Source organism: Sinocyclocheilus anshuiensis, unplaced genomic scaffold (assembly GCF_001515605.1).
Source record: "Sinocyclocheilus anshuiensis isolate Anshui unplaced genomic scaffold, SAMN03320099.WGS_v1.1 scaffold584, whole genome shotgun sequence".
Lineage (NCBI taxonomy): Eukaryota > Metazoa > Chordata > Actinopteri > Cypriniformes > Cyprinidae > Sinocyclocheilus > Sinocyclocheilus anshuiensis.
The window spans coordinates 80,561-98,308 of NW_015557089.1; the positions used below are offsets into that span (position 1 = coordinate 80,561).

Sequence of the window (17,748 nt, forward strand, 5' to 3'; positions counted from 1 at the left end):
TATATATATATATATATATATATATATATATATAAATATATATATGAGAGATATAAAATTTAGATTTTGATTTTATATTTATATAGAAATATAGCCATATATAATATAAAATGTGATATACAAGTATTAGTTTAACACATAAAATGTCATATTTATACAAGTAAATTTAAACAATGTATATTTCAAACATTTTGTAGTTTTATTTAAAGAAAGAAAAAAAAAGAAAATAAATAAATATATACAAAATACCGGAAAATACGAAATCTACAGATAGAAACATTGTCTGTTGCCAATAAATAAATAAAAAGGCATCTTGGAACGTTGTATGTTGACTTATTTGACTGAAGAGCTCCTGTAGTACACAAGTGCCTTTCACATGCAGTCACGACTGGACATTCAAACGTGCTCTGTTTATATAACACATGCTCTCTCTATTACTCTCTTTCACTTTAACTCTAAACGCACTCTACTGTTTACCTGTGAAACCGACAGGCTGCTATGTTTGTGCTGTGTTTCATGTTCTGTCCATCAGAATTTCCCCTCGCTAATCCAACATAATCCTTTATAATGATCCGTACTGCCATAAGACATCGCCGTTCACTCAAATGAAATGGGAAGGAAAATCAATTAAACCAATCAGTCTTACCAAAGCAGTGACTTCCATTGGTTAACTTATTGACCCCTTCATTTGTTTGAGATTTTGACGTTTTTAGATGTTAAAAGGTCCAAAACCCAACACACACACACACACACACACACACACACATATATATATATATATATATATATATATATATATATATATTTATATATATAAATGATGTAATAATAAATGTAAATGATTTTGGGCTGTTTTTAATTTCCATATTAAGAACAGCACTTGCCATAAATTTTGCATAAAGATATGCAAAGTACATCGAGTGGGTTGCAACTGTTTCTGAGCACAGCCCATATGTGCAGTAGCAAAAAAGCATTTAATTTGTGTAATCATGCATAATTTCAAATACTCAATTAGCAAAGCTTTTGATCCCTTGAAGGGAAATTTGAATAGATGGAAAAAAATAAGAAGTGAAAAAACAACGGCACCCTGCCATCAAATGCTTCAACATCTGCTTTGCAGCATCATTGCGGTCTATCTAGCAATAATATTTGAGGTCGTTAAAAAGTTATTTTTTTAATGAATGCATGGTGCCATTTTGAATTCCTCTTTAGCGTTCTTAAGTTGGGCATTTTCAATTTGAAATCTCATTTAATTAGTGTCAGAGTTGAACTGAACTGCGTGCTGACAAGAATTATCACAGTTTGATTGAACCGGTTTGACGGTCACGTGGTCTGACCATATGGAGATCTGATCCCTTTCACCACACAGCCAATGATCCAGAGTTGGCACAGGAAGAGCCCTAAAGTCTCATCTCAGGCTAAGAGTTGTTTTGTTAATGCTTCAATAGATATGGTTTTGTATCTAAAGAGTGTTGGTACAAGTGCATCTCTTGCGGGCTTGAATTGATAATACTGTATCTATGGTTCTATAAAGAACATTTAACATCTATGGAAACTTTTCATTCCACAAAAGGTTCTTTACAGTGGAAAATGGTTCTTTAGATTATTAAAATGTTCTTCATACTAAGATAAAAAATTGTTCTTTTAAGAACTGTTCACTGAAAGGTTCTTTGGGGAACCAAAAATGGTTCTTCTGTGGCATCACTGTGAAAACACCATTTTGGAAGCTTTATTTTTTAGAATTGCATACATGTGAGGACAAATTCTTAATCATTATTTTTCTAACATTTTTAGAAATGTTTTTTTATGGTGAAAAACATTTTTTACAAATAGTTTGAATTATTAATTCATAAATATCATTAGTATTTTTAGGAGTTGCACCACATGACATTTAACAACATGAGTTGACTTGGCATTCAGTCATGAGGGTCTTCAGGGGTCCTCTCTATGATATAATTTCCTGTTTTAATGTTATTGTATGTATCTTTATATTGTTTTTGAGTGGTTTTGAATGTTACACCACATGTTGACCTTTGTAGGTTGCGCCGCATGACTTAGATTTGGCAGACAGAGGTTTTCAAATGTTAATAAGTTTTGAAGCAGTATATATTTCTTTTCTAAAAAATAATTATAAAGTTTGTTCAACAGCAGATCTTCTGTCCAAAATTTCAGTTGTTGCATTTTTTTTTTGTCATTGTGATATCAGTTTGTGAGATTATGCCACCCCAATTTTTTATTATTTAAAATAAATTTAATGTATAAATTAAAAGTGTGTGTATTCAAGTCATTTTATTTATGATTTGCATATATTTTGAATAAATTAATAGATAAAAATAAAAAAAATAATGAGCATCATGTTATCATGCAAATAAAATCTAAAGGTACAGTCATAGTTACTGAAGTTACAGGTTCGAAAGGTGAGAAAGTTGCACGAATTTGCTGCGTTGAGCCACAGAAAGCTGCTCGGTTTGAAAGTGGCTTCTGTGTGCTTCATAAATCCCTTTTAAATCTTTTTTTTTTTATTTTTTTAAAAACAACAAAAAACAAACAAACAAACATTAGCTTTCTAATTTTTTCTATTCTATCTACTTGTTTTTCTTTGTGTGTCTGTGTATATATGTATGTGTGTGTGTATAATATATATATATATATATATACACCTTGCTACGTGTACTGCGTTTGTAACGGGGCTGAAGCATCTGCTAAATGACTAAATAAATAAATAAATAAAAATAACAATGGACCTTTTTGTCTGTGAAATTTTGGCGAATTTAGCCATATTTAGCTTTACAAAATGGATATTACATTCAATGGCATTTGCATTTAATATGGAAGTCAAAACCTTTGAAATTGTTTATCTTGGAGGATCTTCTTGGGTGGTTTCTATTATGTTGTTAGCTAGTTGCTTGGAATTCCAAACGTTGGGCCCCTGCATGCTAAAATCACAAATACAGTGATTTCTCAACCTGTAACAAGAATGATTCTGAAACCCCAACCGAACGATAGAGGCGTCACCCATAAGGCCGAGCTGAATCATAGTATCTATCTCAGACCCACTAAATCCCTTTCTCTCTCCTGCTGACCTCCACCTTCCCTCCCTCCAAATGTAATTTAAATAATGTCTTGATTAAATCTGGGACGGCCTCCACACAGAAATCAAATTTAATAAAGTGCAAATGCACCAGAGCCGTTTATGAAAACAATACAAAAATTGAGTTGGAGAATGTTTTTCCAAGCCAAAAAAAAAAAAAGTAGGTATTAAATGTTATGTTCAGTCTACAGGATCACTGGTACCTGCATCCAATGCTACAACAAAACAGACAATACGGCATGAATGAAGTCAAGTCGTCCAGTCCAATGCAGACACAGTGATTAATGCCTTCATGGATTTCAGTTTTCTTCAAAAATCCCTTGCTCTCAGGCTAAATGACAAAACCGCTCTCCGCCTTAATCCTACTGTCTCCTCTTCACAGCAGCTCTAAACCGAGTAGGGGAAAGCATGACATATTTTTTATGATTGGGCCCACCTCTGAGGTTGAGAGAGCCAGACTGACTGGTGCGCTGCTGAAAGTACATAAGAGTTTGATGGAGGGAAGGTCTGAGAGGCCGTACCTCTTCTGGTGAGGGATGGATTTGAAAGCAGCTCTAAATGAGGAATGCTGGCTTTTGTTTGCAGCAGGATGGATTAAGGCTTTGTTCATCTGGCATTGTATGTTATTCTGCCTGACAGTGCTCTGGTGTAGTTCCCCACCAGAGCTCCTCTGTTTGTGTGAACTTCATGAACTCCATTAGCTGCTGTATAAAAATGAATAAATGCATAACTAGTGTTTAAAAGGTCAGTAGCATTTTTAATGTTTTTGAAAGATGTCTCTTATGCTCACCATGGCTGCATTTATTTGTAAAAAAACAAAACAAACAAACAGTAAAGAAGTGATATTGTGAAATATTATTAAAATTAAAAACAACAACTGTCTATTTTAATATATTTTAAAATTTTATTTATTTATTTGATGCAAAGCTGAATTTTTTCATCATTACAGTATTCAGTGTCACATGATCCTTCAGAAATCATTCTAATATGCTGATTTGCTGCTCAAAAAAATTCTGATTATTATCAATGTTAAAAACATACGTGGGAAGCGGTCCTGACATGATGATCGTCGTCGCGGGCTCGATCAGACTCCTGAATTCCCTCCTTTAGTGTATCCGTCTGCTGCAGCTTGGTGTCGTTAACCCCAGTGTGAAGCACGACCGCTCCGGGGCTCTCGTCGCCCTTCAGGATCGCGGGTATCTGCACAGAAACATCGAGAACACGAGCACCAGGGAAATAGTGGGTGTGCACTTTACCTTCAGCTAACGTAGCATGGACGTGCCGGACGATGGAGTCTCCGACGATCACAGCGTCGCGTTCCGTCTCGTGGAGGGGAGCGAAGTGGTTCCGGGTGGAGATCTCGAAGACCGGAGGAGGCGGAGGGGGAGAGGTCGTCACCCGGGGCCTGGCTCACGTCTTCCGCTGCGGGTGCACCCAGGGTCCGTGGTGTCCCGGCGCCGGAGTGAAGGACATCTGGGAAGATCGCATCCTGGGTGCACCGGGCTTGTGCAGAGAAACACACGGAGTAGAGATGGTGGGAGAGTTAGCAGCATGCTGTATACTTACCCCGGACTTGTGAGCGTCAGCCCGGGATGTTTCCAGCGTGGCTCTCTGCTCTCTCAGCTGGGTCTGCCTCTCCACCAGGTCGCGGATCTGCTTCTCCACGGCCTCCAGCAACGTGTCCTCACCTGCACTGAAACGTCCAGGTCGCGGATCTGCTTCTCCACGGCCTCCAGCAACGTGTCCTCACCTGCACTGAAACGTAGACACACATCCGCCATTAAAGCAAGTAACAGTAAGTAAAACAATGGTAATGTGTGTGTGAATAGAGTATTAGCAATGTAAGCGAGATTAGTGGCAACCACGCTGGCGATGCTAACGGGCTATATGCTAAGAGCGGACTCGGGAAATCAAAATAGAACTAGTGATAACAAGGTGCTCTATAGAAAACGAAAATTATGGTGTTTAAAATTGATTTAAAGATAATAAATTGACGATAAATAATTAACTTGATGGAGCTCAAACTCAAAACACACGGCAGCAACAAACCTTTCAGACATTTTTTCCTTTCAGACAAACAGTGTTATTATGTTAAATAATATCCTGGCTCTTCCCAGCTTTATAGTGGCAGTGAATGGTGCCTGAGTTTTTGAAGCTTCAAAAGGCGCATCCATCCATCATAAAAGTAATCCATATGACTTTTTGGGGATGAACTGTTCCTTTAAGGTACTAGAAATATAAAGATATTAAAAGGGATAAATTAAATTCTGTCATTTACTCACTCTCGTGTCATTCCACACCTGTATTGTGCATGCTAACAAGAATGCTAAAGACAGCCTCTAGCATGTCGCTAGCACATCTCCAGAAGAGTGAGGTTTTACCTGCAGTTACATAATTTCAGCTGGCCTCTGTTACAATTGCATGACAGAGAGTTGTAGATCTGCTTTGTATTCACAGACAGTATTTTAGAGTAACAGTCGATAGCTCTTGTTAGCACACAAAAGTACAATGAGAGGTAGCTGTTAAATGTAACTGATGTCAGTAACTGAGATCTCACATTTAGATATGTTCATTGTGTAGCAGATGGTATTGTATCTGATGTCTCTTTGTTTTCAGAGCAAGATTAGTAAATGTGTGTCACACTCTGTGTGACACTTGCCATATAAACTGGGACACCAGGAAAAACTGTAAACAAAAGTGTGTCTGGAAGTGCAAGGATTTGTGGGATCCATCTGTCTGTGTTCATCATTCAATATGTTTGACTGTGTTGTGGGAGTCCCAAGTGTCCTTCACACACTTCATACACACTCTTATCAAGCTGATCCTTTTACCCAGATTCATAAAATAAAATGTGTTTGTCATACATTGTTTATACTCTTAAAAGGTCTAGTATGCGACTAGGTCTAGTATGCGACTAATACTAATACAATTAGTATTTTGAGTGAGCGAATTATGTCACACCAGTCTGGGACACTGTATTATTACCTAGATTTTAAGAATCTATAATGTTGTGTTTTGGACTATTGCTAAAAGGTTGCTAGGGTGTTCTGGGGTTTTTCTAAACAGTTAAGTTTTTATAAGTGGTCATTAACATGTTCTAGGGCAGCGCTGACAAAATTTCTAAATCCCTGGTAGCCCTTCGGACAGGCACTCTTCACATTTTTAGCCTAAAAAAAAAAAAGTATAAACATCAATCAAAAACATTTTCAAAAATGAAATGAATACCATATGAGCAAGGTAGGGCATTGTCTATGGTAACATTAAACCATCAAATGACAGTTACAATAACAGTTCAGATACAGGCTTTCACAAAACAAAAGTCTTATAAGCTGATAAAACACTTCACTCCACTCCACATTTCACAACTGTTGCTAGTGAGTTCTAAGTGTTTTTAGCGTCTTTTAGGGTGTTTTGGCGGTTGAGCTGGGGGTTGCTAAGCAGTTGATTGTTCTGAATGGTTGATATAATGTTTTGGGGCGTTGTTAGGCAGTTGCTAGGGTGTTCTGGGTGGTTGCTAGAAGATTGTTAAGGTGTTCTGGGTGGTTGGTAAACAAGTCTGTTATAATTGGTTACTAGAGTGTTCTATGGGTTGCTAAGCAGTTGCTAGGGTGTTCTGGAAAGTTGTTTGTGGGTAGCTAACTTGAGCCTAAAGCCTTGTTCAGACTGTCAGTCCAAATCTGATTTTTGTTCATATCCGATTGGAATCCGATCTAAATGTTTGACTGTCCACACTGTGTATCACAACTGCTCAATTCTGATTTGTGCGTCCATGGCGCACCTTCGTTTTACTCAGTATCTGCATTGGTTTCTGTGGCAATGACAGTGTTGGTATGTCTAAAAACAACAGTAAGAGCAATACAGTTTGCAATACAGATGTTGTCTTACAACATCATGACATGTTGGCGTCGTGATGGATTATAATAAGGGATAACGATATTACGTCTTAAGAGGCAGCGGCAGAAAGGTAGGAAGCTGAACGCACGACTTTATTCCGTGCTTCTGTCTCCACCAGTCTCAAAACTCAAAGAGGTGGGTAGACTAGCAGTATATTGTCATTTTCTGCTTGACTTACTATTCGCAACAACACAACCTTGTTTCTGCAAGGAAGTTCAGCATGTTTTCTATGAACAACGTCTGACGTGTTTATGTGTTTATGTGGCGTGATAATGTGAAAAAGGTACGCAAAATCCGATCTGAGCAGTCAGACTGAAATGCATTTCCAGAAATTCGATTTGAATAGGATTTCAAACCACATATGAATGTAGCTCGAAACAGATTTGCAAAAATCAGATTTCATGTAGTTCGTTGCCATTCAGACTATCTTAATATGTATAATACGGATTTGGGCTGACAGTCTGAATGAGGCTAAAGTCTCCATGATATTGTTGTCCTTAGATATGAATTGAGTTCCTCATTCAGAGTAATTCTGGCTCATTTTTTGGCCATTTGTTTGTGAAAACCTTAGATTGATCACTTACAAATATATAATTCATGCACCTAATTCGTTGCACATTACAGGATGAGTTAGTCGTCGAAGTTTAATACTTTGTTTAGGGATTTGTTGTTGGCAACCACCACTCTGACTGCGTTTTGTATTGGCAGTATTTTAGTACCAGATGGTAGCATTTATTACAAATATTTCTGAGTCAGGAGCTGTTAAATGGTAACTTAGACACATAATGCAATCCCATTTGGCACGTGTGCCTGCCCACTGATGTCAGACCAGCCCAGTCACATCCTCAGCTGTCACACGGACAACACCTGAACTGGTCACTGAACAGCATATGAAATCAAAGGCTAATTTACATACATCCTCCACACCTCAGAAGCTGTGATGGATGCAGGCAAATGGCCCATTTAGTTCATTTAGCGTGGCTGCAGGCAGTGTGCCCAGACTGAGAATGAGAGTCCAAAGTGTTTAAGTAAAATACACTTCAAATGAGGGCACAAGTAACACAATGCCCAACTGCTTTCTGTCTAATCAATTCGCTTTATTGTCGCCTTGAGGCTATCATAAGAACATCTTGCCAAAATTTGCGTCAGACTCTGAAAGTACAGTATTTCTCTCAGGGGAATCCAATGCATGATGCTGAGCTTTGATGCTTTGGATGGGGAAAGATTTTTTGGGTGTTTAGAATGTCATGAGGGTGAGTAAATAGTGGTGAAACCATCCTTTTTGGGTGCTATTCTTTTAAAGCGAAATTAGAGTGGAAGGATGTGAGGATTCATTCTTACAATGATTCTATTCAGAAATTACCCACCTTCTAAAGGGATAGTTCACCCAAAATTGAGAATTCTGTCATTATTTACTCATCCAGTTAATTTCCTTTTTCCAAACCTGTATGAGTTTTTTTTTTCTCCTGTTGAACACAAAATAAGATGTTTTGAAGAATGTTGGTAAACCAAACAGGTGCTGGTATAGCCACTGACTTCCATAGAAAGGAAAACGTACTGTGGAAATCAATGGAGACCAGAAATTGTTTGGTTACCCACATTCTTCAAAATATCTCAAAATATCAAATCCCTTTAATGTTGTCCCAGAATTACCGTCATTACATGATAAAATCTTTTGACTCAGAAAGTATTTGTTTCTCAAGCAACTTTCATAATCACAAAGACTATGTGCACTGAAATTTTTTTTTCATTCATCCAATTAAAAAAATGTAGGGTAATGATTCACATCTATATTTTTTAACTTGAGCCAATGAAAAATAAATAACTTGCCCTAAGAGTTTTTTCCAGTGGCTTTATTATATAAATTCACATATGTATGTATATACAGTATATATATATATATATATATAAAATGGATTAAATAATGAATAACAAAGTGCACCAAATGACACTGACTGGCATTTCATTAAGACTTTTGCTAGGAAAAAAAAAGTTGATTTGAACACTCATTTTATTTTTTTTAAATCAATATACTAAATATAAACACTGAAAGTAAACTTCTTTATATAGTTTATTAGATATATTATATTATATTATATTATATTATATTATATTGTATTATATTATATTATTAAATGTACTTGCACTGGACCATACAGTTGTTCGGTTATTTATTTTCAGATATGTTTTATTTTATTTTTATTTTTATTTGTTTTAATTTAATTTAGAATTTTTACTTTTATTTTTATTATAAAATGATTAAGGTCATAGGACAACAGTTTAGCATACTACTGTTTGAACTGTTTATCATTAATATAGCATACCACTTTTTGTAAGAATAGATGTTTTGCAGGGTATACTGAGCTGTAACAGTATGCAGTAAACAGTATGTTAATGTTCTAAGTTAAAAAATACTGAATGCTTAGTATATACTGTATACTGCATATTGTACTTTAAAATATCACATGAAAAAACAACAAACGTTTTGAACAGTAGTTGTAGCTACTACATTGTTTTGTGCTCTGTTGTATATTGCACATTTAGACAAATATAGTATGCATAGAGAAAATTTGCATACTATGAACAGTTTACATAATATTTACTGTAGGAATAGTTAAACTACTGAGACAGCATGTTATTCTGAAGAGTCTCTGTGAGGTTTGGGGGGAGAGATGTTCTCTATTAAGCAGGCTGCCATCTAGTGTTTAATAGATTGAGTGCAGTTTTAATGATAGACAGCAAAATGTCTGTGTAAATCAAATATAGAGAATGTAGGTTGTTTCACTGCATTTCCATTCGAGTGTCTGGAATATCCTTCAGTAAAACAGAGTAGAAAAAACTGCTGCCCTTCCATAAATCCAGATTTATTAGCATTTTCTGCTTGTTTGTTTAGCAAATTATTGAGACACGCATACAAAAACCTGCCAGCATGGATCCATTTGGCTTGCAGTTTGTTTATTTGGCATGGCAGGACACAATTCAGAATGGCAGGAAGAGGTGCGGCCCTACGGGCTCCAGCGGCCACCATCCATTTAATGAGAATGTTTGCAAATAGATGCCACATGCAAATGTCTTAATTTAGCCTATAGCGTTCGCATAATACATGCAGATTGTAAGTTGATTTGTTACTAGGCAAATACCAAGCATATAATGACTGTCTTCTGTCATGTTTGCAGACATGAAGTCAGCGGATACTCTTGGGTTGGTTTACTGACCTGCTTTCTCTGTTAAGGGTTAACTTGCCCTCAGCTAGCATGTCTGTCATAACATCCCTGTGAATTGCGCTAATCACACACACACACACACACACGCATCTCAAAGGGTACAGATATTTGCTGCAGAGCCATTCGACTCATTTTGCTAGCAGGCACCACAAAAAATGCTAATTTGACAAGCTATTTGCCTTAATTAAAATGTAACTTCATCTCAGGATGTGCCATATTTGTCTCTCTTGTGTTAATAAAATATTTGTTTATTAATATTTCTGCTAAAGATTCGTTATAAAACAGTTGACACCCAACTGTTAAAGTATTTGTCGTGTTGCAAGTTAGCGTGAACTAGCCTACCCAGTTAGCACATGTACATCTGCATCTGCTGTGTACAAACATCTGATAGACATCTCTAAGATGTCAGTTTTACATGAATTCTAAATCATAAACATCTTAAAGACCTTTTTTAAATGTCTATTTGCCGTCTGATAGGAAACGTCCTATAGACATACTGCAGATGAACACGCACTCTAAAAAATACATCTTGCAGATGTAAATGCAGACGTCATATAGATGTCTCCTTGATGTGCTTGTGCTATCAGGGTAGCAGATGTGTAGGTCAGATCCTAAAATAGGCATTACAACATGGTTATTTCTGTTTTGTTGCAAGTTAGCATTTTTAGCCTAGCAGCTGTACACATATGGGTTGTTTATATATTAAATGACCATGTTGTAATTCCTATTTTTGGATATTTAGAATCCATTTCTATTGTGTAGCAAGTTTGCATTGGTTAGCTTAGTTGTTAAATATGTCACAAAAAAACAGTTTATATACTAAATGATAATGTTGTAATGCCTGTTTTTGGATATTAAGTGTTTATTTTTGTTGTGTAACAAGTTAGCATTTGTTAGGCTAGTAGCTAATATGTCAAATAAGGATGTAACGAAATACATGTAACATTACGTATTTAAAATACAAAATATGAGTAACTGCATTTCGTTATATTGTTACATTTTAAATGGGTGGTAAACAAATTATAGTTACATCCGAAAAGTATTTTAGTGATTCGGTTGAATTTAAATGTAATTTATTTAATTTAATGTAAAAAAAAATTTAACCAGTGAGGCAACTAGTGATTCTGACAGCATTTGTGATACTGATTTTATGCAATTGAAAAACAAGAAGTTATTAAGTGACTTACATTAAAGAACAGTATTGTCTGATTTGCTCTATATCGGCAACAAATATAGTTCCAAATACGGAGTGTCTATTTACACTAACTTTAATTAGCATCTATCACTTAATGCAAATAACTACTGCCTTGGAATTAAATACACAGCAGAAGAGTTGCGCATCTGTGACAACCTAGTGCTTGTCTGGTTCCTGAATGAATCCGCATTTTGAACGAATCCGCTGAGGGAATGATTCAATTACATTCATAAAATCACTTGATTCAATACTTAATGAATCAGTCCTTTTGATCGAATAGAATGAATCCATGACTCATTCATTAAGACCACCTACTGGCAGTTTTAGTTTCATATTTAAAAAAAAAAAAAATTATATTTATAATTGCTTTAAATGCATTCATGTCACCCATTTTTATTTAGAGGTGGTTAACATAAAAACAAGACATCAAAGTTAATATGCCCCGTACCTTAAGTATTCCAAAGTATTTAGATTAAGTTACTAAACTTGAGTAATCTAATGTGTTACAAAATACTTTTTAAAGCATGCATTTTGTAATCTGTAGTGAAATGCATTTTAAAAGTAACCTTCCCAACCCTGTTTGTATAGTAAATTACTATGTTTACCACGGTGTATTCAGTGTGTGTGTTTTTGGGGAGTTTGTTTTTGTGTTATAGATGTTTTCACTATTTTTAAGATGCGTTCTGCATGATTTGCTCTATTACAGACATCTTGGCGACCTACATATTAACTGACCAGCATTTTTTATTTGTTTTACAGCATTAGGGCCATCACAATGCCATTTCTGATGCCATTAATAGTCTTCCATATTCAAGACACATATTGTTTATGTCATTCAGTCTTTTAGTGGGATTAACTCATGAAACGCTCTTTTAATAGCTATTGAATTATTTACTAAATGCAGACCTCTGGCGGCAGTCACATGTTTTTTGGAAACTGCAGAAGGAGCCTCCTAACAAGCATTAAGTATTAAACTGTGATCTTTGAAAATAAATAACAAACGGTACAATTTAATCAGAAATGGGTAAATGAACATGACAAATCCTGAAAGACACTAAGTTCACTCAGTGTCTGATTGTTAATGCTGATATTTTGGTGTCTTGGGAACAACGCCATTTAGATAATGTAATCCATTGTTGCTTTCGGATGCTGATTTCCTTCAGTCCAAATCGACAAGTGTTTACTCAGATCGGGTATTAAATTTTTTTAGTTCCTAAAAAGTGTATTTTGCATAGAAAAGCAATTGTAGCTACTGTTGTATAACGAATACAGTATCTCCTTTCAGATGGAGAACCATTCAGAATCTGTGAAACACTAATTCAGCTCCTCGGGCAAAGTAGTTCTGTCTGAGTAAGGAATATGATATACAAATAAATGTATGCAACATGCAATATCATATTTGTCATCTAAATCATTGTCGGTTGTCCAAATAAATCATGGATGCTTCAATTGTTTCCTGGAGCAGCGATGTAGCCAGTTTCATCGTAACACCGTGAACAGTTTGTTTCTTGACGAGATGTTGGAAAGAGCAGACATGGATATCAATTTGGCCCCATCAGATGTCTGTGTACAGCAGCAAAACAAGCTAGACAGGATCATGTTGCACAAATACAGATGGATTCAGAGAAATGACTCAGCTTTGTTCTGGGTATTTCAGCTGGTCTGCCTGTCTGAGTATTATAATCTCATCCTTATCTAATGAAATGGCCAACGGATGGCTTATTTTCCAGTTTGGGGGACATTTTGACTGAATAAACTGCATTTACATGTGGACTAAGGAGGGGGTTTATTTTAGGAATGTGCTTTGTTCAAAAATGTCTCTTCAGAGGCATCTATATTTTACACACATACACGTTTATGCTCAATGTTTGGCTCTTAAAGTTAATATGAATAGCCATTTGCAAGTTTCTTGAATGAAATGGGATAATCAATAAGAACTGCAGAACAAGACTTAATTTTATCCATCTGGAATGGATTGGATTGTTAAAACTAGGTGATATGGAGCCAGAACTTGAAAAGCTTTGGATAATAGTCAGCATGGCCTTAGTGATGTCATCGGAAAAGGAAAGTCTTTTCAGAGTAAGAGCAAATTGTTGTATTTTCATAATGGATTATAGTTTTTTTTCCACATAAATAGTGCACACAGTGAGACCAGGAATATGTTTTAAGAAAGTAATTTCTGATGTCATGTTGACTTTTTCCATGTGATGCCCATGTCGCAATGGTTATGGAAAAATATCTGCTCTTGGAAAACTGGAATCAGCCAGGCTCTTAGGCGCATGAGCTTTTTCATCAGCATGGATTCGAAAATTCCCTGGGATGCTCTGTCCAGGTTACCATGGCAATTCAGAATATATCTGCTTTTAAACCCTCACGTGTCCGTTTTTGCTATTCTGGAATGCATTCATTGAAAATAAATCCTATTATTTCCACTGCGCTGCTCTACCCATTTGCACTGTGGAGGCACCATGGCGCCATATACTGTGCTGCTGAATCATTATTACAAATAACATATTATATGACAATTATAAATTATGTTATCAGCATAACAATTAGAGTGAAAATTTAAATTAAAGCTTTTAAAATGTTTGCATTTTGTTTATTAAACCCTTTATGACAGTGGTGACTGATACTAAGTTATCACAGTGTTACTGGAGTAATAATAACAGTATAGTAACTATATTTTGGAGGAAAATATACTTACCAAGGAAGAAAACAATGTGGCCCAAAAAAACAAAGAAGCAAACAGACCCATTTTGTTCTACTGAACCCAGCAGCAAAAGCATGGACTACAGATGACCTGAATATAATAGCAGCTTTGTCTTTATCTTTGGCTTATCCCTGAACAACAGCAAAATTTACAGCTTTTATGTACAGTTTCGAGTGAATTAATAACTGAGCCATTCCTCAGATCTCATCAGATGAAAAACAAATGTATGGAGAACATAAAGAGCTCCCTCCTGACGAAAGCCAACAATTATTCACCTCTATTCTGTTGAATTTACTGATGTGTTTTAAGTTCCCTCGCAATATTATATTTTGTTATTGTTCTTTTTGCTTTTGTATATTTTGTTAATATGCTTTAAATAATATGCGTTTCCGCTCCTGAATAAAAACTAATTAAAAAGGTTATTGCGAGTTATTAAGTCAGAATTGCGTGATATAAATCTCCGTGGCACAATAAACAAATTTCAGTTTTTTGAGCAGTACAACCAGCCTGACACGGCAACACAGACTCTGCCAATAGCATGAGTTGGGGGCGGGCTTTCTGACCAAAGGTAGACAGGGGGAGTGTTTTGGGAAATCGTTTCATTCTGTTTTGTGGTTTATTTCGAATGCATTCTCTCCGAACTCTTTTAATACACCTCTAACTAGTTTTTCTTTTCTCTTTTCTCTTTTCCCAGTGGTCTGTAGTTTCCGCGGATCAGTGTCACATGGTCTAACTCTAGAGCTTGGAGAAACGGTTCATATCCTGGAAAAGTGTGAAGGTAAGTCATTCTCCGGAAGTATCGTAAAACTGGATGTTTTTTGGAAATGGGTGTTGATGGAAAACCTTTAAAGATATAAGCCATTTTCCATGAATAAAGTAGAAATTGGTGTCTCGATTGTCAAAGACGTCATGAATATTTTTCCTCATTTTATTGGAAATGTAAATTATTAATAATTACAATCCAACGTTTGGTCCCAAACTATCTCGTCCTACAGAATGACAGCTAAATTCAGGTAAAAATTTCAACACTGTTACCATTTATTCTTATTTATTTTTAATGTTTATTTCATGTTTGTTTCTAAAAAACAAAACAATGGAATCGGGGTTGAATCATTCAACTGTATTGACATGTCAACTATATTAAGTCAAAAATAATGAAATACAAAAAAACTTCGTTTGACCTCCTATGGTGGACAGAAAACATATTCCTATGGTTAGGCATGACCATAAAAAAATTAAAATAATAATTAATAAATAAATAAGTAAATAAATAAATAAAATAAGAGTTTAAAACCTTTTTTGTAACCTCTTCATGGAAAGTGCCAGGAGACATTTACCACCCACTCTTAGTTCAGTGCGTCTTGTATATTATAAGACATTCTCCTGTGTCTGCGTTTTTCACTCAGTGTGTAACTTGTGCTGCCGGCAGTTTTTACTTTTGGTACCAGAATAATTCTGAATACTTAAATGTAACCGAGAGACTTTTCTAACACAGATTTTCAGGGCGCCTCTAGGGTCATCATGTAACTGTATTTCAGCCTTCAGAGCAGTAATGCATGTTTGATTAGCATATATTCAGAATCAGGTAGACTTTAAGTAGACTAAAGCTTCTTCAAAGTTAGAGGTTTTATAAGTTTGGTTTTATTTCTTGACTTTTTGCACCACAGCACTATTAGCTAGCTGTAACCTACCTTTACCTCAGTCCTGCAGATGCAGTTAATGGGATTGTTGTGTACCCTTTTCAGGACAAGGGCTCTGATTCATGGACGTATCATCGATTGCTTTGATGAAAGCTGTACATCGACACCCTGGCCTGGATGTGCTGGCTCGCTCAGATAACGGGACTGATCATGTGATATTCGCAGTGGCTTGTCGATCCTGTAGTATTGATCGAAAGTTCACTCACTTTCTCCATGAGTAATCTTCCTTTATCAGGAATACTGTGAGAAGAAGTAGATGAAGCAAGATCTTCTAGATGTTGATGGTCCCCCCTAGGCTTCAAAACATTTTGCAAATCACCTTTTGTCTGAGTCATTCTTCTCAAATCAGTCTACTTTGAGACTAGCTTGATCTCCCAGTGGAAATATTATTGCTTCGGGGTTGCTCAGCAATGAGGCATAAAATAGAATCAAATGAAACAATTTTTGACATACTGTTATAGAATAGAGCTATGAATTGAATGTGGACCATTCAGATCATTTGGTCTTGAAAGAATTGAATGGAAACGTTACTGAAATCTGATCTATTGTTTGACTTCTATTTGCAAACTTTGGTTTCTTGGCAGATCTAAGTCAAAAACTAAATTTATTTTATTTTATTTTTCCAAACTTTAAGAAGCAGGAAAATTAAGCACAAGACTCATTGGTGTCTTGGTGAAAAAAGTTAGTAATTTTTGTAATTTTTCTTTCCCATAAGTTGAACTATAGTTCCCTTTCAGTCGGTCACTCTCGACGTCACGTCGGATGACCGATGAATTGGAATTGGGATCTCGCTTAGAGAGACCAATCTACTTCGAGTGTAAACTAAACGAGCCAATGCACATTGGCATGCGATTATTGCATCCAGCTGCTGCTGATCACAGCGTGAGTATAAGTAGGCAGCAGATGTAGCGCATATTCAGCTTTTCGCTTCGGAGCCGAGCGGTTCTGTCGTTGGAGCTGGGGAAGGTGGAGGGTTTCTGAAGCAAGCTGCAATTGCTACTGCAATAACTAGTCATATATTTGAGCGTTGAGCAGCGAGCTCATTGGCTACCGATACAGGAGAGAACGAATCAGCTGTGCCATGTGATAATGATGTCATTAGGTCAGATTGAGTTTGACCTATCGGACTGCGCCATCTAGAGTTTCATGCCAGAACTCTGTATATTGAGCAGTATTTTGAGGAAAATTACAAAAAAAACAAAAACAAAAAAAACGTCGAAAAATTACTATGTGGAGTGAATTACGAAAATGTATTGTGTTGACTTCTCTCCTTATGAGTCTTATTGGAAAAAAAAGGTTGCAAACATGTGTCAGCATGTTAATACAATTTGAATTTAAATGTAATTCAGAAATGCAATGCACAAATTCGCTTCCAGGTAACAGAGTTTTCATAGATTTTCATTTTATCCCCCTCTGGGTCCTGAAAGAAAAGTGGCTCAATTTCAGTGTCGCAGTTTAAAGGTCAGTAATAAAAAATGCTTGTTCCCAAGAGCTGCCAATGGTCATGGCTACAGCCTGATATTCAGAGCCCGCAGGCAAAGAGTGAGAGATGCATGCCGCATTGTACCTCAGCCAGTGAAATACAGCCTTTTAAAGGAGGAAGAAATATGTTTCAGTCTGCAAGAGTGGCAAAACATAAAACTCTGCCATTCAACCTCAGTTGTTTGACTGGTAAAGTGAATTTAAGTAGTCTTGGGAGCAATTTATTTGCTTATTGTAAAGTTGGTTTCAGATTTTTTTGGGACTGCAGTTACAGATAGAGGGTATTTTTGGTGCTTGATAGTAAAAATCACAGTCTAATTTAATTCTATGGGAAATAGCAACTTGAACATTCTTCAAAATGTCTCATTTCATGTTCAAAGAAAACAAGAAAGAAGATTTGAAACAACAGGGTGAAAAAATTATGACAAAAATCGGAAAATATGCTTCACTGC

General features: G+C 36.1%; 1 protein-coding gene across 1 annotated transcript in view; it reads left to right on the forward strand.

The window, feature by feature from the left end:
- LOC107677038 (dedicator of cytokinesis protein 3-like) overlaps nt 1-17,748 on the forward strand; it is a 245,045-nt gene that overhangs the window by 40,636 nt on the left and 186,661 nt on the right. Inside the window, exon 2 of the mRNA XM_016471828.1 lies at nt 14,809-14,892. Coding sequence (XP_016327314.1) covers nt 14,809-14,892 — 84 coding nt within the window. The remainder of the gene's footprint in view (nt 1-14,808; nt 14,893-17,748) is intronic.